At 41.3% G+C, this 26,530-nt stretch overlaps 1 protein-coding gene and 1 long non-coding RNA gene across 4 annotated transcripts in view; both read right to left on the reverse strand.

Moving 5' to 3' along the window:
- The window catches only part of SMARCC1 (SWI/SNF related, matrix associated, actin dependent regulator of chromatin subfamily c member 1), a 123,201-nt gene extending 118,219 nt beyond the window's left edge, over nt 1-4,982 (reverse strand). For both annotated transcript variants that reach the window (XM_043443315.1, XM_043443314.1), the window contains exon 1: nt 4,679-4,982. In XM_043443315.1, the coding sequence (XP_043299250.1) occupies nt 4,679-4,873 (195 nt within the window). In that variant the 5' untranslated portion in view covers nt 4,874-4,982. The remainder of the gene's footprint in view (nt 1-4,678) is intronic.
- A 1,886-nt stretch (nt 4,983-6,868) lies between these two features.
- LOC122425022 lies at nt 6,869-26,493 on the reverse strand. 2 transcript variants are annotated; one of them, XR_006264656.1, is made up of 3 exons: nt 25,565-26,493; nt 24,436-24,533; nt 6,869-7,023 (listed from the first exon to the last, which is right to left on the reverse strand). It is a non-coding gene; the product is annotated as an uncharacterized LOC122425022 (long non-coding RNA). The 2 variants fall into 2 exon arrangements; XR_006264655.1 differs by lacking the exon at nt 6,869-7,023 and adding an exon at nt 8,981-9,031.
- Nucleotides 26,494-26,530: the final 37 nt, after the last annotated feature.

A 26,530-nucleotide genomic window follows, 5' to 3' on the forward strand; every position in this document is an offset into this window, starting at 1 on the left:
GACAGCAGGTTCAAAGCTCAATCAAAATGATTACCTTAGGTATATTAAAATCCAATTTTTAAACTATAAAATATTTTTAAACTGTTTACTTTCTCAAATCACTCACAAAAATTATCAAACATGAAAATACATGTAAAAGATGACATTTTTAACTCAAAATTTGACATTAACGTATTATGTAAACTATACTCATACCCTCTCAAAAGGCAGGATATGACTATTTTAAGATTTTAAAATCAACTTTTAAAAATTTCAAAGAGTAACATTTTATTTAATCAATCAGAGGGATCAGAAGATATATCACTATCTCTAGTATCTCAAGTATCACTAGTATCTCAAATTTATATAATCCTATCTTCAAGGACTATCTCATTTGATTCAAAACAACAGCCTACAGGAGTTACAAATGAACAAAACATGGAAATCAAGTGATCTGCTCAATGACATCAATTAGTGGCTAGAAGTACTGAACTCACATTTACCAACCCAATGTAATGCTCATTCTACTATCCCATGTTGACAGTTACACTCCTCCCAAAAATCTCACCTACACATAAAAAGATCCTAATAGTTTTCAAGATAATAAAAATCCTGATTAAAGGTGTTTTATCACCTTTATTAAAGGTGCTTATTAAAGGTGTTTTAAAGGGGGAAAATTTAATGATTATATAGACAACTTCAATCATAAAAATTTTATTTTTAATCAAAAAAAAGTTCAACAGCTTGTTTTCCTTAAGACAACAACAAAAAATCTTTTAGTCTCAAAGTTTTAAGAAAGTTAGGAATATATGCTTAGAAAGCTGTATCAATAAATCTGCTTTATATTCCCTGTGACATTAATAACATATTAAAAGTTTAACTTATCCCTAAATAATTCTATCACAGCAGATGTCCCATATGAAAAAAACAACTGTCTTAACCTGTTAAACACCTTATGTAAAGGGCATGGAAATATCTTCCTTGGGCAATCTAGTCTGTTTCCATGATCATCGTTAAATCTAAAGCATCTTTATTTAAGTCATCCTGAAATCTTTAATTTCAGGAGTAAGCCAAACTTTGGGAAGAAACTTCCCTGGGAACCGAATGGCTTACAGATACACTTCACCTCCTCAAGGTGTTATCATCTGAAAACCACCCTCAACTATGGACAGAAACATACCTCTCAGTGTTAAGGATACACGATACACACCCAACACTACAAGGCAGGCAGCTCAGGTAGATAACCAGCTTCTGTACTGCTGGAGTGGACTGGAAATGCAACCTTGGGCAGTTCCCACTTCCCTAGACTGGTCACCTCCTCTAGACTCCTCTGGCAAGTAGAAACTCATCCCAGTCAAGTATTTACTCTCCTTTCTGTAATGCTAAGGCAAATGTATCAACAAAACTAAAATAAATAGGCTTCTAGAGGTTTCTACCCTAGTTAATCTGTTCATTCATGGAACAAAGATTTATTGAGCACCTTCTATGGACATTCAGAAGACAAAAACAATACAACGGAACTCTCTTTTAATTTGAAATCAACTGGCTTTTACAGGCAGGTGCCAGTGTCTATCTTTTCCACAACACTGTGAGCTTCTTAAAGAGAAGAATTATGAATAGCAAAAAGAAAAAAAAACGGGAGGGTTGGAGCTGGAGCCAGGTGGACCTTCTCTGAATCCCAAATTTGTGACATCTAACTGTAATTCTTAGAGAAGTTACTTAAACCTGAGGTCTCAGGTTTCTCTCATGGGGAAAATGAAGTAAATAATATCTATCATACAGGACCACTGTGAGGATTTAAGCGAATTATGTTTTAAATGCCTGGATAAAGGGGATGCTCAAGCTGTCCTCATAGTGCTTGCATAAACCCATCAATAAAAATGCTACTATCAATGTCATGTCTATTTCATTTATTTGCTGAGATTTATTAACATAAACCCATCAATAAAAATGCTACTATCAATGTCATGTCTATTTCATTTATTTGCTGAGATTTATTAATTTGAAAATACAGTATCAAATGCAACACAAAAGTTAAAACTCATCAATGCGTACACCAAGGAGAGAGATAGTGTGTATGGAAGAAGTAAAGAACATTCTTGTAAATATTTTTACCACATCAACACCTCTCAGAGGCTGATAGGATTCTGACTATCAGGTCCAAGGATATGCAATTCTGAATCTGAACAGGACTAAGAAATACATTCCAGTTTTATGAAACATTGAGAGGTCAAATGTAACTTTAACTCTGTCTTCAAAGCCTCAGGGACAGGGAGCCAGCATTAGCCTACTGGCTTCAATCCTCTGGGACAAATCTTGCAATCAGGCTCACAGCCACTTCCTCATCCACCCAAACCCAGTTCTGAAAGACTATCCAACCCTAAAGCTGCCCTCTGAAAACTGGGCCAAAAGAGATGCCGTCTGGAAAGGCAGAAATAACTATCACCGTACTTCCTTTTTTCTATTCCCTTCCTTGCTATCCAAAGGAATATTCTTCCTGAGTATCTCTTTGTTAAAGCTACAGTGATAAAGTAATACAATATTATATGTCAATTTTATCTCGATAAAACTGGGGTTAAAAATCCAGCCTTGGGATTCCCTGGTGGTCTAGTGGTTAAGAATCCACCTTGCAACATTGGGACATCAGTTCGATCCCTAGTCCAGGAAGATCCCACATGCTGCGGGGCAACTAGGCCCCTATGCCACAACAACTGAGCCTGTGCTCTGGAGTCCATATGCTGCCAACTACTGAAGCCCTGAGCACCCTAGAGCCTGTACTCCACAACAAAAGAAGCCACTGCAATGAGAAGCCCATACGAAGAGTAGCCCCCACTCTTTGAAACGACAGAAAGTCTGCGCGCAACAACAAACACCCAGTGCAACCAAAAAATTAACTAAATAAAATTAAAAAAAAAAAAAAACAAAAAAAATCCAGCCTGGGAGGAAAAACACATTAAGGTATATTAAGACCCAAAATATTGCCTGAAGGGCACGTGATAAACAATAATTTCATAATATAAATATATTCAATTTCCTTAGCTACCACCATAAGAGCTATTGTTTACACACAAAAAAATGACCAATTTACCAATGTACAAGGGAAAACAATATTGTCTACTTGCACATAAATGAGGAAAATCTACAATCTCAAATGTGACTCTAAAATTCCTGGGAGAATAAAGTCAAAGCAACAAAAAATATATTGTAAATAAGAATATGTCACCTCTCACTTTCTAAAAACTGATGTGTGTGTCGTGCGCTTAGTCGCTCAGTCGTGTCTGACTCTTTGTGACCCCATGGACTGTAGCCCTCCAGGATCCTCTGTAGTTGATATGCTATCATGGATCCATATGCTATCATGGAGAATCCATGCGGATTCTCCAGGCAAGAATACTGGAGTTGGTTACCAAGCCCTCCTCCAGGGGATCTTCCCAACCCAGAGATCAAACCCAGGTCTCCCACATTGCACGGGGACTCTTTACTATCTGAACCACCAGGGAAGCCCAAAACTTGAGATAAGAAATGGTGATTTCTGAAAGTACCACAGTGGAGTATCAGAGGAACCCAAGACCCCTGCCCATGCCTAACAAAGTCTAAAAGCTGATGAGTTTTACTGCACTGCAGACCTGAAACCTAAAGTAGGTTTCTAGACTAGTTTACCTTTTCATTCATTCAACAAATATTTACTAAGCAACTACTAAGGGTCAGGCAATGAGGATCAAAAATGTTCCAGGACACACTATAGTTAACAGGCCAAACAACGTCCTAGCTCCAGGGCGATGGTCCACAACGGAGGAAGTAGAGAACTGTGAAAGGTGTTCAGGAAATTCTGGGACACAGAGAGTAATTTCTTTTTTTTTTTGGCAGTCGGCTTCCTTACACTTTCTAAGGGGTTCAGTCATTCCTAAATAAGTTATATAAAGGGGAAGCTAAAAAAGTTGTTATAAACATGGGACTAAGTCACAACTTTCAGTACCAATGACTCAGTCCAACTAACACTGCAACGGCAGGACAAGCAGGTAAATGAAAATAATCCCCAAAAACGGTATGAAGGAAACAAAGGTGATACAAAGTGGGGTGACCTAACACGAACGGGGTTCTCAGGGAAGGCCTCACATTAGCTACAAGTCAACATTAACTCCTGCACTCCCACTATACATAAGCAGAGAGAACAGTGAAGTAAAAGCCGTCGTTTTTTTAATATTAGTGAGTTCCCATGAACACTGTAATCCATTATATTAACCTGTGGTTACCGACGTCCGAATACAGCGGTCCACGGTCTTCTTTAGCACACCAACTACAGGTTTAAGAAAACCTTGGTTACCTCACTGGACTTTGAAGACTAATCTCTTAAACAAAACTTGCCTCGGCCCTTACAGCTCGGCTCAGACAGTTTTAATAACCACTGTTCACACACCTAAAGCGGCTAACAAAGAGGAAGAGTCACACCCTCCGGGTCAAGGAGCCCGACCCGCTCCCTCACAAGCGCGGGCAGGGGCTTTCGCCCGGGCTCCCAGGAGCGGCGCCCCGGGCGCGCGGGCGCCGAGAGCTGGCGGCGGGGGCGTGGCGGGCCCGGCGCCTGCCTTTGTTGTCCCTCGTGGCGCGCGGGGGGAGGGGCGGCCCGAGGCCCGCGAGGCCAGCAGCCGCCCCCGGCCCCCGTCGCGTGGCCTCCCCGGCCCCTACGGGCGCGCGGACCCACCTTCTTGTAGTGCTTGCCCAGCCAGACCCGCACCGAATCCAGCTGGGACACCGTCTCCGGGCTCTCCCAAAACTTGCTCGCCGGGCCCCCGTCCTTCCGCCGATAAACCGCAAGGCCCGCGGCCGCCGCCGCGCCTCCTGCGCCCGCAGCGCCGGTCGACGTCCCCAGCCCGCCGCCGCCCGCCGCCGCGGCCATCGTCGCCGTCGGTCGTCCCCACCGCCCGGCCCACCCCGGCCCTCGCGGCGTGCCCCGTTCGCACCCGCGCGCCCGCGCGCGCAGCCGCCACCGCCGCCTCCCGGCCCCGCCCAGCCAACCTCCTTCCGGCGCGGAAGCCTGGCCCCGCCTCTTCTCGGGACCGGCGCCCTAACCGACGAGGGCACGCGCACACGCATGCGCAGCACTCGCGCCGGGCGGGCATAGGACGAGCCCCTCCACCCGCCTCTTCCGCCTGCACCGCAAACTACTCATCCGCCCCACCTGACAGCTTGGGCTTCCGCGCGTATGGCTGTTTCCCCGGTACCTGCGTTGAATCGTTATGTAGTCTACAGCTGCACGGTGGTTCTGTGTCACCGTCTGCCACCGCCGGGGAGAAGGGAGCTGGTGTGAGATGTTCCGAGAGGAGAGCGCGTTTCGAGTGTCGCGTGCCAGCAGGGGAGCCCACACGCCGGGTGGGAATCTGCGCCTGTCCCCTCTTGCCCTCAGACCTTCTGCACGTAGTGACCCTGTCGTCCTTTGTAAACATCCATCTGGGACCCACCACCTTCGGCTTCACACACCTTCCTCGCCCTCATGGCTCCAGATACACCAGCTCATTCCTGCCTTGGGCCGCTTGCAACAGCTATTCCCGCGACCTGGACCCCCCTTCCCCTCTGATTGTCACTTGTGAAGTGAAAGTCGCTCAGTCGTGCCCGACTCTTTGCGACCCTAGTCCATGGAATTCTCCAGCCAGAATACTGGAGTGGGTAGCCTTTCCCTTCTTCAGGGGATCTTCCTAAACCAGAGATCAAACCCAGGTCTCCCGCATTGCAGGTGGATTCTCTACCAGCTGAGCCACCAGGGAAGCCCAAGAATACTGGAGTGGGTAGCCTATCCCATCTTCAGCGGATCTTCCCGACCCAGGAATCAGACCCAGGTCTCCTGCATTGCAGGCGATTCTTTACCAACTGACGCTTTCAAAATCATAGCTTAAAAGTACTTCAGAAAAGTAATCCTTCCTGACCTTGCAGTCTTGAACAATCATACTAGCTTGACATTGTCGGGGTAGGACTCACCATGACTTGGTATTTTTCTTATTTTCTTACTTTCCACATAAATTACATCAGAGCCTAGTCTTGCTCACAGGTGTACCCTCAGTGCTGAGAAGGCCTGTTACCCAACAGATGTTCAATAAATATTTGATGAATGAATGAATGATCTATAGGGAGGCAGAAGAGTTTTAAATTATTAATGAAGTGTGATTGGCCATTATGGAGTTTTGAACATAATGCTCTCTGACCCCAGAACAGAAAGTGACAAGCTCCTTGTGAGTTTTTCAGACCAGCCTTTAAAGAAAAAAAGAGAATATGATCAGGGAGGAAGGGAGATCACAAACACGTGAGGAAAAAAACTGGAACAAAGGCTTTAAAGTGTGAAAGCATGCTTGGTGAAACTCCTTAAGCCCATGGACTGGAAGCAAATATGTTACTTGGGGTGGCAGTGAATTTTGAATAGCTTGTAAGCACTGGAATACCAGCTTGAAGACACAGAACGACATGATCAGATTTATAGATTAGAAAGTAGCTACTACAGTAGTGTGAATGATAGAATAGAGAAAGAAAGCCTGGAGAAAAATGCATGGACAACAAAAGAAAAAATAAATTGGACTTCATCCAAATTACAATCGGTGCTTCAAAATATACTGACAGGAAAATGAAAAAAACCAACTGAATGCGAAAAAACACTTGCAAATTATAAACTTTTTGATGAGACATATTCAGAGAATAGGGAAAAAACCTTCCAACTCGATAATGAAAAACAGCAAGATCCAATTTGACAAATTAACTAATAACTAAATGGAATAAACTTAGTACATGCAACATTATGGATGAATCTCCAGATATTATACAGAGTTAAATAAATCTTACCTGAAAGGATATATACAGGATGATTCAATATATATGAAGTTATCAGTTCAGTTCAGCTCAGTTCAGTCGCTCAGTCGTGTCCGACTCTCTGCGACCCCATGAATAGCAGCATGCCAGGCCTCCCTGTCCATCACCAGCTCCGGGAGTCTACTCAAACTCATGCCCATCGAGTCAGTGATGCCATCCAGCCAGAAGAGGCTAAACTTCAAAGTAGGGTTCCCTCTGGGGAAGTACAGGGGAAGGAGGGACAGGAGGGAATTTCCTGGGGGTGATAATAAGTTGATTTGAAATAGATTTGCATTACACAGATGTATGCACACCAGTTGTGGAAGAGTAAAATTTGTGCATTTTACTATAAATTTCCCCTCAGAAAAAAAGAACACTAAAGAAATACTGAACTCTTGTTCAAAATATGCATGCTAAAGTGTTCAGTGGTGAACTGGATCTTTCACCTAGCTCTCCAAGCTACACACTAAATTCACACAGTGATCTATCAAAAAGTACTTTTATTGCTCAATAAGTGAAGAGTTGATTAGGTTTCTTCAGTTTTGAAGAAAAAAGAATTTTGAAAAGAAGTGGAAATTACATAATGGTTTGCCTGTTGTTAGACTCATTAGCCTTCTCAGTTTCTGGGAAGGATACCAAAAAGCCTTCTATGAGATGTATCAAAGAGTACAGTTTAGCAACTATTTTCTTTTTTTTTTAATTTTAAAAAATTAAAAAAATTTTTTTCCATTTTCTTTGCTTTTCAAACCCTTGTATTGAGGGCTGACTTTCAATAGACTGCAGTGAGGGAGCTGCTCTGCTACTTATGAAACCCCAACCCAGAAGCAGGTCGTCTATGAATGGTTTAGCACCAGGTTCCCCATAAACGAACGTCAGGTGCGATGGGTGAGGGGGTGGCCACCTTTCAGGTTTAGCAAATATTTTCTATAAAGGGTCAGATAACAAATATTTTAGGTTTGCGGGCCATATGTTCTCTGTGACAACTACTGAGCCCTACCACTGTACCACAAAAGCCGCTATAGGCAATACATAAATGAGTGAGCATGGCTATATTCTAACAAAATTTATTCACAAAAACAGGTGGTGGACAAGAGTTTTTGTTTGGGTTGATGAAAAACTTTAGGAGATGGATGGTAGTGATGGTTGTATAACACTGTGGTTGTACTTAATGTCACTGAATTGTGTACCCAAAAGTGGATAAAATGGTAAATTTTATTATATATTTACCACGAAAAAGAAATTTTTTTAAGCACAGTGGCAAGCCAGATTGAGTCTGCGCTGTATTTTGTTAAAGACTCCTGACAAAGACTAATATACATATTACCTTTAGCTTAGAAGCATCTCCGTTAAGTCAACTTACTCAGATCTGCTTGAGAATATTACAGTATTGCTTGCTTCATCGAGCTTTTATTTTACTAGAGGATTAGGTATATTGGTATATTAGGTATACTAAAGATTAGGTATATGTTCATCTAGACCTTAGAGCCACAAATTTAGCTCATGTAGTTTATGGGAAATGTCTGTCATATTACCTAATTAACAAAGTCAGTCTTATTGTCAACTCAGTTGGGAAAAAAATTGTTTTTGTCAGAGAAAATTTTACTTTATTTTTCAATTCAAATAAATGTGTTAATATTTAAGTTGAGAAATAATATAAAAGCTCTGAGGAATAGGTTATGTAACATTTTATTAGATGGTTTATGAGTCCAGCATTAACTTGATCCCCAAAACAGATAAGGTTACTACAATAAATATCACTTATGAACACTGATGAAAAAATCCTAAACTAAATACTGGCAAATGAAATTCAGCAGTATATTACAAGGATTAAACACTAAGGGAGATTTATTCCTGGAATGCAAGGTGGTTCAGCATACAGAAATCAATCAATGTAATACACCACATTAAGAAAATAAAGGGGAAAAAACACATGGTCATCTCTATGCTGCTGCTGCCGCTAAGTCGCTGCAGTCGTGTCCGACTCTGTGTGACCCCATAGACTGCAGCCCACCAGGCTCCCCTGTCCCTGGGATTCTCCAGGCAAGAACACTGGAGTGGGTTGCCATTTCCTTCAATGCATGAAAGTGAAAAGTGAAAGTGAAGTTGCTCAGTTGTGTCCAACTCTTCACAACCCCATGGACTGCAGCCTACCAGGCTCCTCTGTCCATGGGATTTTCCAGGCAAGAGTACTGGAGTGGGGTGCCATTGCCTTCTCTGATTATCTCTATAGATGCAGAAAAATCATTTGACATAATTTAACACATTTTCATATTAAAAAAATGCACACACTCAACAAACTAGGAATAGAAGGAAACTATCTCAGTATTAAATATAATAAAAACCATGTAAGAGAAGCCTACAGTGAATATCATACTCAATGGTGCATGAACGTTTTCCTCTAAGATCAAGAGAAAGGTAGAGATGCCTGCTTTTACCACTTGTATTCAACATAGTACTGGAAGTTCTAGTCAGAACAATTAGTCAAGGAAAAGAAAAAGCATCCAAATTTAAGAGAGAAATAAGATATCTCTGTTTGCAGGTGATATGATTGTATACATAGAAAACCCTAAAGATTCTATTTTTAAAAATCTTGTATGACTAATACATGATTTCATCAAGGTAGCAGGATGCAAAATCAACACACAAAAAATCAGTGGCATTTCTGTATATGAATAACGAGCTATCTAAAAAGGAAATTACAACAATTTCATTTCCAATGGAACCAAAAACAATAAAACACTTAGGAATTAACCAAGCAGGTAAAATAATTATACAATGAAAACTATAAAATATTGCTGAGAGAAATTAAAACACAAATGGAAACATATTCCTTGTTCATAGATGGAAGACCTAATAATTTTAAAATATCAGCACTACCCAAAGAAATCTATAGATTCAATACAAGCTCTATTAAAATCCCAGGGATGTTTTTTGAAGGAATACAAAAACCACAATTTTATCAATAGAATGTAAAATGAAAAAGAAAAAGAAAACCAAAAAATGTTGAAAAAAACGAGCAAAGTTGGAGAAATCAACTTCCTGAATTCAAAACTAATCAAAGCATTATAGTACTGGCACTAAGACAGACATATAGATCAATGGAAAGAATAGAAAGCCCAGGAACAAACTTTGCATGTACGGTCAAGTGATCTTTTGATAAGCGTGCCGAGACCTTTCAATGGGGAAAGGGCAATCTTTTCAATAATTGGGACTGGTTAAACCAGATTAACTATATGCAAAAGAATGAAGTTGGACCCTTACCTCACACTATATATAAAAATTAATTCACAATGGATCAAAAGCCTCAGTATCAGAAATAAAACTATTATTAGGAGAAAACACAGGGTAAAAACTTCATGACTGGGTTTGACAATGATTTCTTATGACACCAAAGGCAATGATTTCTTGAATGTGACATCAGAGGCACAAGCAACAAAAGAAAAAGTAGACAAATTGGACTTAATGAAAAATTTTAAAATTCTGCATCAAAAGAATATCAACAGAGTAAAAAGGTGACCCGTAGAGTGGGAAAATCCCATAGACAGAGGAGCCTGGTGGGCTACAGTCCATAGGGTCACAAAGAAACAAACAAAACTGACGCGACTTAGCACGCATGCATGATAAAGGATTTTTATCCAGGATATATAGTGGACTCCTAAAACTCAACAACAAATTCAAAAATTGACAAAGGAAATGATCAGATAGTTCTCCAAGGAAAATATACAAATGGATAATAAGCACATGAAAAGATTTTCAACATCTTTAAACATTAGAGAAATGAAAATCAAACATACAACGATGTATTGCCTCATATCCATTAAGATGGCCACTATTAAAAATAATAAGTATTGACAAGGATGAGGAGAAACTGGAACCCTTGTGTACTGTTGGTGAGAATGTAAAGCATTACACTCACTATGGAAAACAGTATGCTGCTGCTGCTGCTCCTAAGTCACTTCAGTTGTGTCCAACTCTGTGCAACCCCATAGACTGCAGCCCACCAGGCTTCCCTGTCCCTGGGATTCTCCAGGCAAGAACACTGGAGTGGGTTGCCATTTCCTTCTCCAGGAAAACAGTATGATGATTCCTCAAAAAATTAAGAACAGAATTACCATACGATCCAACAATACTACTTCCATGTATACACCCACAAGAATTGAAAGCAAGGTCTTAAAGAAATATTTGTACAACCACATACACAATAGCATGATTCACAGTAGCCAAAAAAAAAAATGTGATACATACAATGGAATATTGTTGAGTTTTAAAAGGAAAATGATTCTGATATATGCTGCAACAGGGATGAACTTTGAGGATATCACACTAAATGAAACACAACAGTCACAAAAAGATATGTATGATTCTACTTATATGAGGTACTTAGAGTAGTCAAAATCATAAAGACAGACAGGAGAATGGTCATTGCTGGGGATTAGGGAGAGGGAAAATGGGGAGTTACTGTTTAATGAGTTCAGTTCAGTTGCTCAGTCGTGTCTGACTCTTTGCGACCCCATGAATCGCAGCACACCAGGCCTCCCTGTCCATCACCAACTCCTGGAGTCTACCCAAACCCATGTCCATCAAGTCAGTGATGCCATCCAACCATCTCATCCTCTGTCATCCCCTTCTCCTTCTGCCCCCAATCCCTCCCAGCATTAGGGTCTTTTCCAATGAGTCAACACTTTGCATGAGGTGGCTAAAATATTGGAGTTTCAGCTTCAACATCAGTCCTTCCAATGTACACCAAGGACTGATCTCCTTTAGGATGGACTGGTTGGATCTCCTTGCAGTCCAAGGGACTCTCAAGAGTCTTCTCCAACACCACAGTTCAAAAGCATCAATTTATCAGCGCTCAGCTTTCTTCACAGTCCAACTCTCACATCCATACATGACTACTGGAAAAACCATAGCCTTGACCAGATGGACCATTGTTGGCAAAGTAATGTCTCTGCTTTTTAAATATGCTATCCAGGTTGGTCATAACTTTCCTTCCAAGGAGTAAGCGTCTTTTAATTTCATGATTGCAATCACCGTCTATAGTGATTTTGGAACCCCAAAAAATAAAGTCTGACACTGTTTGCACTGTTTCCCCATCTATTTCCCATGAAGTGATGGGACTAGATGCCATGATCTTAGTTTTCTGAATGTTAAGCTTTAAGCCAACTTTTTCACCCTCTTCCTTCACTTTCCTCAAGAGGCTTTTTAGTTCCTCTTCACTGTCTGCCATAAGGGTGGTGTCGTCTGCATATCTGAGGTTATTGATATTTCTCCCAGCAATCTTGATTCCAGCTTGTGCTTCTTCCAGCCCAGCGTTTCTCATGATGTACTCTGCATATAAGTTAAATAAGCAGGGTGACAATATACAGCCTTGACGTACTCCTTTTCCTATTTGGAACCAGTCTGTTGGTCCACGTCCAGTTCTAACTGCTGCTTCCTGACCTGCATACAGGTTTCTCAAGAGACAGGTCAGATGGTCTGGTATTCCCATCTCTTTAAGAATTTTCCACAGTTTAATGAGTACAGAGTTTCAATTTTACAAGATGAAAAGGTATATGGAGACAGATGGGGTAATGGCTGTATAACATAATGAATGTAATTAATATCACCGAACTGTACACTTAAAAATGGTTAAGATGCCTAAGGGAAATAAGTCTGACAGAGAAAGATACCACGTGATGGTCCCTTATGTGTGGAGTCTAAAAAACAAAAATAAATACAAGCTTAAAGACAGAGGAGAGACAGGTAGTTGCAAGAGGTGGAGGGTGGGGGATTGGAGAAATAGATGAAGACGGTCAAAAGGCACACACTTCAAGTTTTAAAATAAATAAGTTATGGGGATGTAATGTACAGCATTGTGGCTATTAATAATACTGTATTACATATTTGAAAGTTGCTAAGATAGTAGATCTTCAGTCCAGTTGCTCAGTCGTGTCCAACTCTTTGCAACCCCATGGACTGCAGCACACCAGGCTTCCCTGTCCATTGCCAACTCCCAAAGTTTACTCAAACTCATGTCCATTGAGTCGGTGATAGTAGACTTTAAAAGTTCTCAAATCAAGGGACTTTCTTGGTGGTCCAGTGGCTAAGACTTTGTGTTCCCTATGTAGGGGGCCGGGGTTCAATCTCTGATCAGGGAACTAGATCCCACATGCTGCAACTAAAGATCTTGCATACTGCAACTAAGAGTTTACATGCTGCAACAAAGACTGAAGATCCTATGTGCTGCAACTAAGACCTGGTGCAGCCGAAATAAATAATAAATAAATATTTTCTTAAAAAGTTCTTATAACAAGAAAAAAATTTTATAATTGTGTAAATGATGAATATTAATTGTTGTGATCATTTTGCAATGCATACAAATACTGAATCATGTACACCTGAAATTAATATGTCAATTATATCTCAATTTAAAAAATAAAAATTAAGGATTTCCCTGATGGTCCAGTGATTCAGAATCTGCCTTGCAATGCAGGGGACATGGGTTCAATCCTTGGTCCGGAAGATTCCATGGGCCAGGGAGCAACTAAGCGTATGTGCCACAACTATTGAATCCATGCACTGCAACTACTGACGCCCATGAGCCTAGAGCCCATGCTTTGCAACAAGAGAAGCCACCACAATGAGAAGCCCAAGCACCACAACTGGAGAGTAGCCCCTGTTTGCTGCAACTAGAGAAAGCCTGCGTGCAACAGTGAACACCCACCACAGTCAAAAAAAAAGAAATTAGATAAATCTTTTTTTAAAAAAAGAATGCATTGATGCAAAATCAACCTTGTTAAAAAAATTAAAAATTACAAAAATTGTTAACATGGCAAATTTTATGTGTATTTTATCACAATTAAAAATTTGGAAAAAAAGAACAGATCGACAGTGACTTCAAATATTAAGTTTATTACATATAAATCCATAAAACTAACTTTTTTCTCTTTTTCCCCCTAAGCTTTATTGAGATACAATTAACATATAAACTTTATTAGTTTAAGATTCACTATGCTTATTTTTAAGAAGTAAAATGTAAGTTTGAAAGTTTCATCTGGAAATCGGAAAACTATGAGAAGTGACAGGTTTGAAAAAGAGCCAATGAGAAAATATAATAAATGAAAGTAAAAGCTCACTGGACATGTTGAAGACTAGACTGGACACAACCAACGAATCAATGAACTAGGGAGCTAAGTCAGAAGAAATAAGTCTTGAAGTTTAGAAAGATGAAAAAAATGGGAGGTATGAGGCAAGGGAAAGACAGGGTAAGAAAGAAGATACAGTGTTCAAATACACATGTAAGTTGAGGCTCAGAGGATGAGAGAGAGTAGAGGCAATTGCTAAATAATGACTGAAAGTATGTAAAAATGACAACAGATATTCATAGATTCAAGAAGCCTAACAAATCCCAAGCATGGTAAATACAAAGAAATTCTCATTTATGCTCACTGTAGTAAAACTGCAGAAATCCTAAAGGATATACATCAGACAGAAGAAAAATGATTCCTGATTTGCAAAAACGGAATGAAGAGCAAAGAAGTTGTAAATAGTGGGTAACTCTCAATATTTACTGGATAACTCTCTTAAAAAGAAGAGTGTCTTGTGTGGTTTTAAAAGATAGAATTTAAATACTTAACAAAAAAGGTAGGCAAGTTGCAAGTGGAGAAATGGTAGAGGTCTAAGAAGGAATGTAAACATATTGATTACCATTAATATTTGACAAATTAAAGATACATGTTTAGTTTCTAGTGAACCAGCAGAGACTTGCATGTCATCCACAGTGAGAATTAGAAAATAATAAGCAATAAAATACTGGAATTGAGTATAGGGACAAATGAAAAACAGAAAACTAAATGACAGGGCCAGCCCAAAATTTATTAGCAATTGCATTAAACTTACTAGAAATAAAAGGCTTCACTTAAATGCAAAAATTTCAGATTAGATTTTTTTAAAAACTAAAGGTTTCTCTCCTTCCCATTCCCTTCCTATCCTGAAAATTTTATTCCAAAAGCTTTGGGCTTCCCTGGTGGCTCAGAGGGTAAAGAATCTGCCTGCAATGTGGGAGACGCAGGTTTGATCCCTGGGTTGGGAAGATCCCCTGGAATAGGAAACGGCAACCCACTCCAGAATGGACAGAGGAGCCTGGCGGGCTACAGTCCATGGGGTCGCAAAGAGTCAGACATGACTGAGCGACTAACACTTGACTAACACACCAGGTGAGCAACTGTTCGCGTGGGGAAGGGGGCTATGGCAGCCCAGAGTGGGTTGAGTCTGGCGGGAAATGATTGAGGGCCTGTGTGCCTTCTGGGGGTTACAGTCCAAGAAGAGTTACGAGGGCGTCCGTGGGCAGGGGGGGCAACCCAGCACAGGATGTGAGGTCCCACACGTGCCAAGGAGGGTGCTCAGAACGCAGAGAGCATAGCCTAGGTGGAGCGAGAAGGGTTTTCACGTGGGAGAGCTGCTTGGCATGTTTGATTGGAGCCTGAGTCAAGGGAGGAAAGTCTCTCCAAGAAGAGAGCAGCCTGGCATGAGGTGTCAAGAACCAGAGGCACTTTTTTAGTCCTTCGGGGGCTGTCGATAATGTGATGGTCAAACACAGACTAAAATTAAGTAATCTAACTTAAAGAGAGGAAAGAGGAGATTCTAAATTTCAGGAAAGAACTAGATATTAATACCATCAAACAAAAAAAGAGCATGTGTGTGTCAGTCGCTGAGTCATGTCCGGCTCTGGGATCCCATGGGCTGTAGCCTGCCAGGCTCCTCATTCCTTGGGATTCTCCAGGCAAAAATAATGGAGTGGGTTGCCATTCCCTTCCCCAGGGGATCTTCTCAATCCAGGATTTTTTTTTTAAACCATCTGAGCCACGAGGGAAGCGAAAAAGAGCCTAACAGATTTGAAAAGAAGCAAGTAGGAATACTAAAGTCAAAAAACACAATAATTGTAATTATAAGTTGATGTGTACTTTTACTTTTTTGGGTTTTTTTGGCTGCATGCCAACCAGGCTTCAAACCTGTGCCCCCCCTACATTGGGAGCACGGAGTCTTAACTGCCAGGAAGACCCCCAATGGGTAGTTTTAATAGCAAACTAGATACAGCTGGGTAAAGTGGAAAATCAAAAGAAATATCCAGAAATAAGCATGAAAAATAAAAAGAAAATACAAACAAGAAGGGAAATTCGTAAAGGACATACAGGACTTCTTTGCACTATTCTTTAAATTTTTCTGTTAGTGAAATTATTTCAAAAATTTAAAAAATATACTTAGATATACTTCGCACTATAGTCCAAGCCTTATGACAAGTTTTTGATATAACAATAAGGATAATATCTTTATAAAGTTAAAACCAGGTTTAATAATTTGTTAAGGTGCTGACCAGAGTTATGACTTCAAGGTCACTACTGGTCTCATTCTCTAATAAAGACACAGAGGACAGTGACATTGAAACATAAAACATACACTAGACTATATTCAGAAAGATAGTGGTAACATCACTTCTAGACACCCAGTGAGTCTTAGTTGGAAGAAACTGGGGAGGAGTCACTGCTCAGGAGGCCTCCTGGAACCCAAAGGAACTAAAGTGTTGACAAGGCAGGGTAAAGCCCAGGGACTTGGAAAAGATTCCTTCACTGAAGACCTTTAGAATGTAGTTTGGGTTAAAATGGAATTCAGTAAACAACAATTTAAAATTTTTTCACTGGAGTGTGATGTACTTACAAAAATGCACATAAATCATAAGCGTAGGGTTCACCAGATTATACCAAAGTAAACCCCTTGTAAGACCACCACTCAGCTCATGACCTGGAGGCAACCAGAATGTTCTTTCCACACCTTCCCTAATTGTTACTGCTTCCCAGTCCTAGAGATGCTCTGTCATCCTCCTGACTTACTGCGCCAGAAATTCTTCTACCAGTTATAATAATACTTTAAACTGCCATAGGATTTCAGCACAAGTTTTACTTTTAAAATTCAATTTCCTTTTGTTTTTCTGCATACACAGAACTCATACCCAAGGTAGAAATTCTGAGTATTCACTAAGTCTTGTAAAACTTGAACAAATAGCATAGTTCAGTTCTGGAAAAGCCATTGGACAAAGGTGAATTGCACAGCTCAACTTCAAAGGTTCTTTCCCTTTGTTAGTCGCTCTGGAAAGAAACAACTCCAGTAGCCAATCCATACTGATTCCATGAAGTTATTAGACATCTATCATGGGCCACAATAATACACTAAGGTCTTAGTAGCACAAGGAAATTACTCTGTTCTCATGTGACAACATCAGCTAAATGAAGTTAAAATGAGCCACTGCCTACTTAAACACAAGCTAAACATAATTACTGGTTTCAAACTCAGTCTGAGTAACTAAGTATTACTTGCAGAAAGTGACTAATAGCCACTACCACTAGAATTAATATAGTAAAGATGAAAATGGCAAAATTGGACAATTGGCCAGAGCAGAAGGGTGCTCCCTTCTAAGCATCCCTGTTGGTCCTCTGCTTATCCTTAGCAAATGTAAACTTTTGAGCAAATAAAGCCAAGGGTGAGAAAAAGAATCCTATCTGGGAGACCACCCAGAGAGTGAAAAAACCATATGATTTTTCAAGGTTAACTGTTAGCCAGAAAGATTCATAATAGTCTTCAGCAACAGTAAGATAATGTCTTGTATAAATCTATTTGTCCTGAGCTGACAGCTGGGGTTGCCCTCGACCTCCCGCTCGCCTGCATCCGCCTCCCGCGCGGGGTCCCGACTCCCCCAACTCTCCGATCTCACTTTCAGCAGATCCCTCCGGGTAGCCCCGTCTGCTCGATCTTTTTCTCCCCCCTCTTTCACTTCCCCCATTCCTCTGTTTTGCCTTTTTCTTATTTCCCCCTTCTTTTCACGCCCTTCTTCTTTCGTTTCATTTTCCCCAGCACCATCTCCCCACTTCAGTCCCCTTGATTTCTAGGTTCAAAGACGGCACCAGCAGCCTGGTAAGAGGCATTGGTTCGCCAGGATTGCAGGTTGGAACCTAGACCACTGGACTACCACTCCGAAAAGTTTAAGGTGAAAGTTGAGGACTGTTTATAGCTAGTAATCTTACCCAGTACCACTATCATTTTCTCTACCACCCACTTTCAACTTCTAGCATTTGAGTTAGGAGGGAACCCAAGTTTACAAGATTTGGTTGGACAAAGGGCCAGTTTATTGGGTTTCCAGGGGTTGCATGAGGCTGGGATCCTGAGGATGTGTGGAATTTAATTCATTAAAACCAGGCATGACCCTGCCCAGGGAGTGTCGAGGTGGGGTGTGGGGAGACTGAAGTGCCTGGCTTCTGTTTATAAGTAGAATGAGGGAAGATGGCCTGAAGGGAATCACACCATATTGTTTCTGCCATTTCTCCACCTGAAACCCTGTAGAGGATCCTCACCACCTCCAGTTCTTGACCCTAAAGACTCCATCTTTCAATTCTTGGCTTCCTGGGAGGCAGCGAGGCATGAGGTTTAAGGGGTCAGTCAGATAAGCTCTGCTACTTAAATGTATGACCCTGAGTCACTGCCTTAAATTCCTTATATCCCAGTTCCTTCCTTTATAAAATTGGGATAACAATTCCCAGAATGTAAACTCCCTGAGAACAGGGACTTTCTTTTTTGTTCATGAATGAACTTGATTCCTTTTGTTCACATATATCCCCAACACTCAGAACTTGATACATAGTAGGCACTCAAAAAATTGTTGAATGAATGAATTTCTTATTTATAGATTTGTTGTGAGGATTAAATAAGGATCCCAATATGTGGTAAGTATGGGTTTCCCAGGTGGTGCTAGTGGTAAAGAACACACCTGCCAATGCAGGAGACATGAGACGTGGGTTTGATCCCTGGGCTGAGAAGATCCCCCAGGAGGAAATGGCAACCCACCCCAGTATTCTTTTCATACTGTTGATGAGGTTCTCAAGGCAAGAATACTGAAGTGGTTTGCCATTGCCTTCTCCAGTGGACCATGTTTTGTCAGAACTCTCCATTATGACCTCTCCATCTTGGGTGGCCCTACACCCATGGCTCATGGTTTCATTGAGTTAGACAAGACTGTGGTCCATGTGCTCAGTTTGATTAGTTCTCTGTGATTGTGGTTTTCATTCTGTCTGCCCTCTGATAAGGATAAAAGGCTTATGGAAGCTTCCTGATGAGAGAGACTGACTGTGGGGGAAATTGGGTCTTGTTCAAGTATTCTTGCCTGGAGAATTCCACGGACAGAGGAGCCTGGTGGGCTACAGTCCATGGGGTCGCAGAGAGTCAGACACCACTGAAGTCACTTAGCACACATGCAAGCACGTGGAAAGTACATATGCCTGCATGCTAAGTCGCTTCAGTGGTGTCTGACTTTGCGACCCCATGGACTGTAGCCCACCAGGCTCCTCTGTCCATGGAATTCAAAAAAAAACAAAAAGAAAAAAAAAAAATCTATTTGTCCTAAGATCCTACTAAGGCTCTCTAGCTACACATACTCTGCTTGAATCTCATTCTGTAGCTACGCAGCCATATTCACAGAATATCTAACCAATTCCCATCAATGAAGAAGTACCATCTGTAAAACTCTGGCTTCCTAGATCTACCAGGCAGTTAAATATATCCTTGGCAACTATATTGAGTAAGCTGAAATTCTAAGCGCCATAACTTTTAGAAAATCTGGTAATGAGTCTTAGATGAAAGATAAGCTCTAAAAACAAACACATTCCTGCTTTGTGAGAATTTGACAAAAGTACTACAGTGAGTCCTCTGGGGAAAGGAATAGAGCTTCCCGGGTGGCTCACTGGTAAAGAATCCACCTGCCAACGCAGGGAGATGAGGGTTCGATCCCTGGGTCGGGAAGATCCCTTGGAACAGGAAATGGCAACCCACTCCAGTATTCTTGCCTAAAAAATACCATGGACAGAGGAACCTGGCAGGCTATACAGTCCATAGGGTCACAAAGAGTCGGACATGACTAGGCGATAGAGAGTATGGTGGGGAAAGGAATAGTGACCCCTGCTGCCCTCTAGTGTTCAATATAAGAACTGCATGTCCCGCTCAAAAGACCCAAAGGCCAGTACTGACACCAAAAAAGCAGGAAAGTTTGAATCTTTTAACAGTCATTGTGATTATTGCTATGTTTTGGTGTATATGTTTATTTTTCTGTTTACCATGCTTTTTCTTTACTTATATTCTGCCTTCTGTTCAATTCATAGTTTTATTTTTCTTTGACTGTCTTGGAGAACTATATTTCTATTTCTTTAGTAGTTATATTTATATTTCCTTTATACTCTAAATAAAAATTTCTAACAAAATCCTAAATTATTCACTGTCTTATCTTCCTCCTGAGTAAGACCTTACTTCTTCTGAATCAGGGGTGGTAATTATTAACCTAAGTGTTGGTGTATTTGCTCATGATGTGCTTACTCAGTAACTCTATTTTTAATTTCTAGGATTTCTAACTGGTTCTTTAAACATTTACCATTTCATTTCTGATCACTTTTATTTCATAATTTCTTCTTTCAGTAAAAGTATCTTTCCTTTATGTCTCTGAGTATTCCAAACATACTTAAAAGTTTTCAGTTCACTCCATTATTTTCATTTCAATTACAATGAATTCATTTCTTGATGCTGATTTTGTAGGTTATTTTTCTTTTGGCTAGGTTTTCTTGTATGCTTTGGAAGCTTAACCTCTAAGCTCTTCACGAATGGAAAAAGTTTCCCATTTCACAATATCTTTCCTTCCCTGAGGGTTTTGTGATAACCTCTATCCAGTCCTCCAGGAACCCCAAATAGAAACAAGTCTTAACATTAGTAATTTCAGACTCTGTTTGCACCATGAAATTTGGGAGCCAGGAGATCCAGTCACCAAGTGAGAGGGTAGCTGGACTTAGGTCTGGATTCAGTGTTGTGTCTGCTTCCTAAGTATTCAACTTCATAAACTATGTCTTCATGCACAGATGGGATGAAATTTTTTCCAATACTAGGTTTAAGGAGCCCTACCTAAATTCCTAATTGCAAGCTGCAATCTAGGCCCCACACAGCCACATTCCTCCAACTGATTACTTTCTAAGTTACAAACTCCACACTGCCTCTATTTCTGAATCCATAGCCAGGCAAGATTACCTCAGTGTGTTCGTGGTCAACAAAATTGTTTATCTTGTTTTTGAATATGGATATGTTATTTTAACCTTTTCTGGTTAATTTTACCACGTGTTTGGAGCAGAGGGAGTAGCATCAAAGTGTGTACTATCTTGACGAGAAGTCAGTTCCATTCACTTTTTTAAAAAACGTTGGTCCTTAGGCAGTACCATGGTTAACAGTGATGGCTAAAAAGCAGCCTGGTAGCTGTACATTCTCTTTCCAGTTTTATCAATAAATATTTTATAAGGTTGGGGATAGCTGACTTGTACAATTTTGCCAATGACATTAACTAGAGCTTCTGTTTGAAGTAACTGATTTTGTGTTTACTGCATACCAAAACATGTGATACTTCATTACCTAAATTCCCCTATTTCTGCACTTTGAGGCTCAAAAAATTAACCCATGGAAAATCAATAAATCTATAAACAAACTATAATCATGTCTTGATGCTGCAGTGGTACCAAACTTAAAATATTGGTACAAAGGAGAGGGATAAGATTAAAATTTACCCAAAAGAATCTACAGTTAAGAATGATAAAAATGATATTAAGGATTTACTAGCTTTCTAAAGTATGATACTGGTTTTGTTATTACGCTGAATAAAATTAGTCTTCTAAAGATGCACCCTGGAATTGTTACAGATGAAATGGTATAATCTGATTAAAAGAATCTGGGGTGGTGGACACTGGCTGATTTGGATTTTTTTTTTTTTTTCCGTTCTACCAGTTTATTGCTACCAACCCATCTCCCTCCACCCTTGTGCACACATGCTCAGTCATGTAAACCCATGGACTGCAGCCCGCCAGGCTCCTCTGTCCATGGACTTTTCCAGGCAAGAATAATGGAGTGGGTTGCCACTTCCTTCTTCATGATTTGGATTTAAAGATGAAACAGTTTTGGCCTTGAGTTGATAACTGTTAAAACTAGGTGGGAAAGATGGGGACCATGGGTGTTCACTGTACTGTCAGGATCTGGGCAGGTACAGGTCTGGAATTTTAACCTACTTAGAAGCTAAACTGGTAGCAACCCTGTTACCAGTTTCATCAAAGCTGGCAGAAGACACAAGCCTCCTTAGTCAGACACAAAGGATATTAATCACAGCAAAAGCAGTTGCCAGAGAGTCTTGCTGGATTCCAACAGGTCCCAAACTCACCTCTGCCCCAAGTTCCCTGGGTGCAGTACAAAGAGTTGACCACTGTAGTCTGCTCACATAATGGATTCCATTGCCAGAGAGGAATACTGAGGATGGTAGATTGGGTTTTTACAGCAAGTGGAAACTAAGTCTGCCCTTTGTCATGGGGGAGACAATACTTCTTGCCTCAAGGTAGAGGTAGCTTGCTGAAAACACAATCCTGGGAAACAGTCAAGGTAAAGAGCAGTCAGGGCTTTGCACTCTTGATATACCCAACAAGAACTTGCAGGGGTGCCGAGGGTCCATGGCAGATTGCCTAACCTAACAGTCACTATCTCTTTACTTTTGTATGTTTGAAATTACCGCTAAGTCCTGTCAGATATATAAATATATATAATATTTATATTATATATATATAAATATATATAATTATAGAAATACATAAATAATATTATTATACAAAAAGAACCTATTGTGTAGCACAGGGAAGTCTACTCTATAATGACCTCTATGCGAAAAGAATCTAAAAAAGAGTAGATATGTGTATATTTATAGTGATTCAATGTATATTGATTCACTGAAACAATGTTATAAATCAACTATTCTCCAATAAAAATTAATAAAAAATAAAAAATGCACTTTGGAATCATTAACATACTGGGTAGAGAACTTGCTTTTTGTTTTACTCAATATTTCCTGGGTATTTTCCATGTCTGTACACTAGATATAATTCATTCTTTTAAATTGCTGCTTCCTCCTTGATTAATGATATTATGGACTGAATTATGTCCATATGTTGAAATTTATAAGTTGAACACTTAACCCCCAGTGTGACTTTGTTTAGAGACTGGGGGCTCTCAGGGAGGTAACTGAGGTTAAATGAGGCCCTAATGCTGGGGTCCTAGTAAGATAGGACTGGTGTTTTTATACGAGGAAGACACACTAGAGACCTCTCTCCAAGCAACTGAAGAAAAGCCATGTGAGGACACTGTGTGCATAGGTGCTCAGTTGTGTTCAACTCTTTGCAGCCTCACGGACTGTAGCCCACCAGGCTCCTCTGTCCACGGAATTTCCCAGGCAAGAATACTGGAGTGAGTTGCCATTTCCTCCTCCAGGGGATCTTCTTGGCCCAGGGATCAACCCCACGTTTACTACTTTGGCAGGAGATTCTTTACCACTGCGCCACCTGGGAAGCCTGAGGACACTGTCTCCAGGCTGGGAATAGAGATCTCATCAAAAACCAACTCTAACGGCACCTTATCTTGGCCCTATAGACTCCAGAACTACAAGAAAACAAATTTCTGTTGTTTAAATCACCTGGTCGTTGATATTTTGTTCTGACAGTCCAAGCAGACTATTGCAGATGTATTCTACTTTATTTAATTTCCTAATAAGAGATGTGGGGATTTTTCAAATTAAGTGTAAGGTAGCAATGATTTTATCACACATACATGATTATGCTTAGATACACGCTTTGAACTGAAATGTGTCAAAGGCACACACATCTTAAATCTGATTCTGCCAAACCACCCTTTTAAAAAAAAGCACTATTTAACGTCCCCCAAATACGAATGCTTGTTTCCCTAAACTAGAACCAGTTTGCCACGTGACAACGCTCCCTTGTTCAACAACACTTATTCAGTATCTATTTCTGAATCGTACCAGGCACTGTGCAATGTGTTTAGGAAATAGTAGTGAACAAAGGATTAAGTCCTTGACCTCAAGGATCTGTATTCTAGGTGGAAATGCTAAAGATACACATATAAATACACAAGATGGCCTGGGAAAGCTGTCTCTGAGAACATCTAAGCAGAGACCCAGATGGAAAGAGGAAACAAATCTTACCAATACTTGAAGGAAGAATGGTAAGAGCGTTTCATGGTTTTAATTGTCTTTTAAACATAAGCAAAGTTGGGAGTTCCCTGGTGGGCTAGTGGTCAGGATTTGGTGCTTTCACAGTCGTGGCCCTGGCCCAGGTTCAGTCCCTAGCAGGGAAACTGAGATCCCTGCATCCCCTTAAGCTTGTGAGGCATGGCCGAAAACAAAGACAAAAACAAGTTGCAATTCTGTTCTCTCATACACCCAAAACAACTGAAAACAAACAGGTGTTCCAATACTTGTACACCAACGTTCACAGCAAACACTATTCTCAACAGGGCCACTATACAGGGGACAACAAACAGCTCAAAGCAAGGCTGCAAAGGCTAAGTAGGAAACTGTCAGAAGAAGTGCAGAAGTTTCTAGAGAGAGAAGTTAGCAAAGAATGAAATCTAGAGACTGGACAGTGAGAAGGAAAATAAGGCAGTGATAAAGGCGAAAGACTAGGCAGTGACTAGGACATAAGAGGTGAAATATGGGGTGGGGGGAGACAGACACTAACTGGCACTCACCTTGATATAAAATGGGTCATTTTATCAGCCTCACCAGATACAGCCATTCATTAATAGTCCCAAGGCTCAAGAACAGGAAAAAACCTTCAGCGAAAAAACTAGAAACATAAAATGTGCAATAAGGAAAAGTGCTTAGAACATTCCACTTGTACCTCTTGCAGGGCTTCCTCTAGCTTTTGATTTAAGATTTATTTGCATGCTTTTCTCATCCTCTCTTCCAGACTAGAATTTCCTCTGGAGCAGGCACCGTGTCTTTGTCATTTAACATTCTCAACACCACTTCAAGCACAATCTGAATGAGGCTGAATCTATCACCTCCAACTTAATCATATTAACATAATCCCTCCAGGCACTGGGTACAACCTCAAAGTGATCCCTCCACACTCCTGCGGCCAGAGACCAGTCTGGTGCTCTACAATCACCCTCTCGTCTTGTCTTTTTCACTGCTGAGCACAGTTTAGTCCCTCATTACACTCATCTACTTAGTATCCTAGCTAATATTTTTCCAGCTGGCTCTATCCTCACACTTCCATAATAATGTCCCTAAAATAGAACAGTTATTCTACTCTCCTACTTAGAACTGTAAAAATGTCTTACCAAAAAATAGATTAAAAATAAAGTAAAAATCCTAGTGTAAGAGAATGGATACATGTATATGTATGACTGAGGCCTTTTGGTGTTCACCTGAAACTATCACACTATTAATTGGCCATACTCCAATACAAAATTTTAGAAAGTTTAAAAAATCCTAGTGTAGCATTCCTAACTCTACTTTTTCTGCTCTATCTCCTCTAAAGATCACTCACATATCCAGTCCTATGGGCACATTAAATTACTGAATATTCTAAGGATTTGTTCTGTGTTCTGCTTTGTTCACGTGGTTCTCTCTAATCCTGGAATACTTTATACTTCCTCCCCAGCATTTATAACTTTCTTTTTGCCTGACGCCTACTTTCATCTTCTCTACTAGGCCCTAAGCCTCTTGGGGGCAGGATCTTTGTATCCTCTATACCTGCTTATCAACTGCTTTCTATCAATATTCATGCACGGATCATCCTCACACCTCACAGCACCACGCCCTGCTCAAAACAGGTAACAATTATTTAAATGAATGATGTTCCATGCTCACCTCCCTCACCCTTCTGTCCAACGCAGAGAGAAAGTAAATAATAGAAAATACTTGTTGAATTTAACTGTTTGGACAAAAATAACGCGATACGGCCACATCTTAAAAGCACATTTTAGGTCCTTCCAGCTGAAAATGGTGACCCAGCTTCAGAGCTAGCCCCCACTGAGATCTCGCCTTTTGAAGCTGGAATTCACTGAACTCACACAGGCGGAGCCTCGCTTCGAGGACGGCTGCACAGAACTTAAGGCCCTCTCTCACTTCTGAGCAATGAGGGCGGAGAGGGAGGGGGCGTGACCTTCACAGCCGCCCAGCAGCACTCCGCCCTGCAAGGGCCCCCTGGTCCTTTCCCTAGCGGAGTACCGTTTCCAACGCGCCATCACGTAGATTTCACCCTCGTAACAATCTCGTGAGGCAGAAATTCTCATCATCTCCCTGAAGAAACAGGACCTGAGGCGGGTGGGGTGGAGGAGATGGAGAAACTATAGAAGAGGCGTGGCAACAAGCGGCTGCGAGGAAGGCGGGTGGGAGCCCAGGACTCCAGCCAGGAGCCAGGAGCGGGATGGATTTCGTTCCCGACTCAGCCCTGATTCGAGCCCTGTGACCTCACTGGCAGCGGGAGGCGCGGGGCGGGCGAGCAGACGACCCGAAGGTCGTCCCGCTCTCACAGCCCGGAGGCGAAGCCTCTGTGAGAGCCGAGCGGCTCACACTCCCCCCTCGGAGCCCCCAGAGCCCCCCGCGCGCCCGCCCCCTTCGCTCTACCCTGACGGAAGTCCCGCCTCGCCCGGCCGCCATTGGACCCGGCTTCGGGGGTGGGGGGGTGTCTCGCCGCGGGTTGGCCGCCCGGCGGCGTGAGCCCTGGGGGCCACTGCGAGCCCCAGGCTAGGGGGACCTTGCTCAAGAGCCGCGAAGACGCGAGAGTCGAGCGCGGAAGGTGGGGGTGGCGGTGGAGAGGTGGCGCGGGGCGCC

The sequence above is a fragment of the Cervus canadensis genome, chromosome 22 (genome assembly GCF_019320065.1).
Source record: "Cervus canadensis isolate Bull #8, Minnesota chromosome 22, ASM1932006v1, whole genome shotgun sequence".
NCBI lineage: Eukaryota > Metazoa > Chordata > Mammalia > Artiodactyla > Cervidae > Cervus > Cervus canadensis.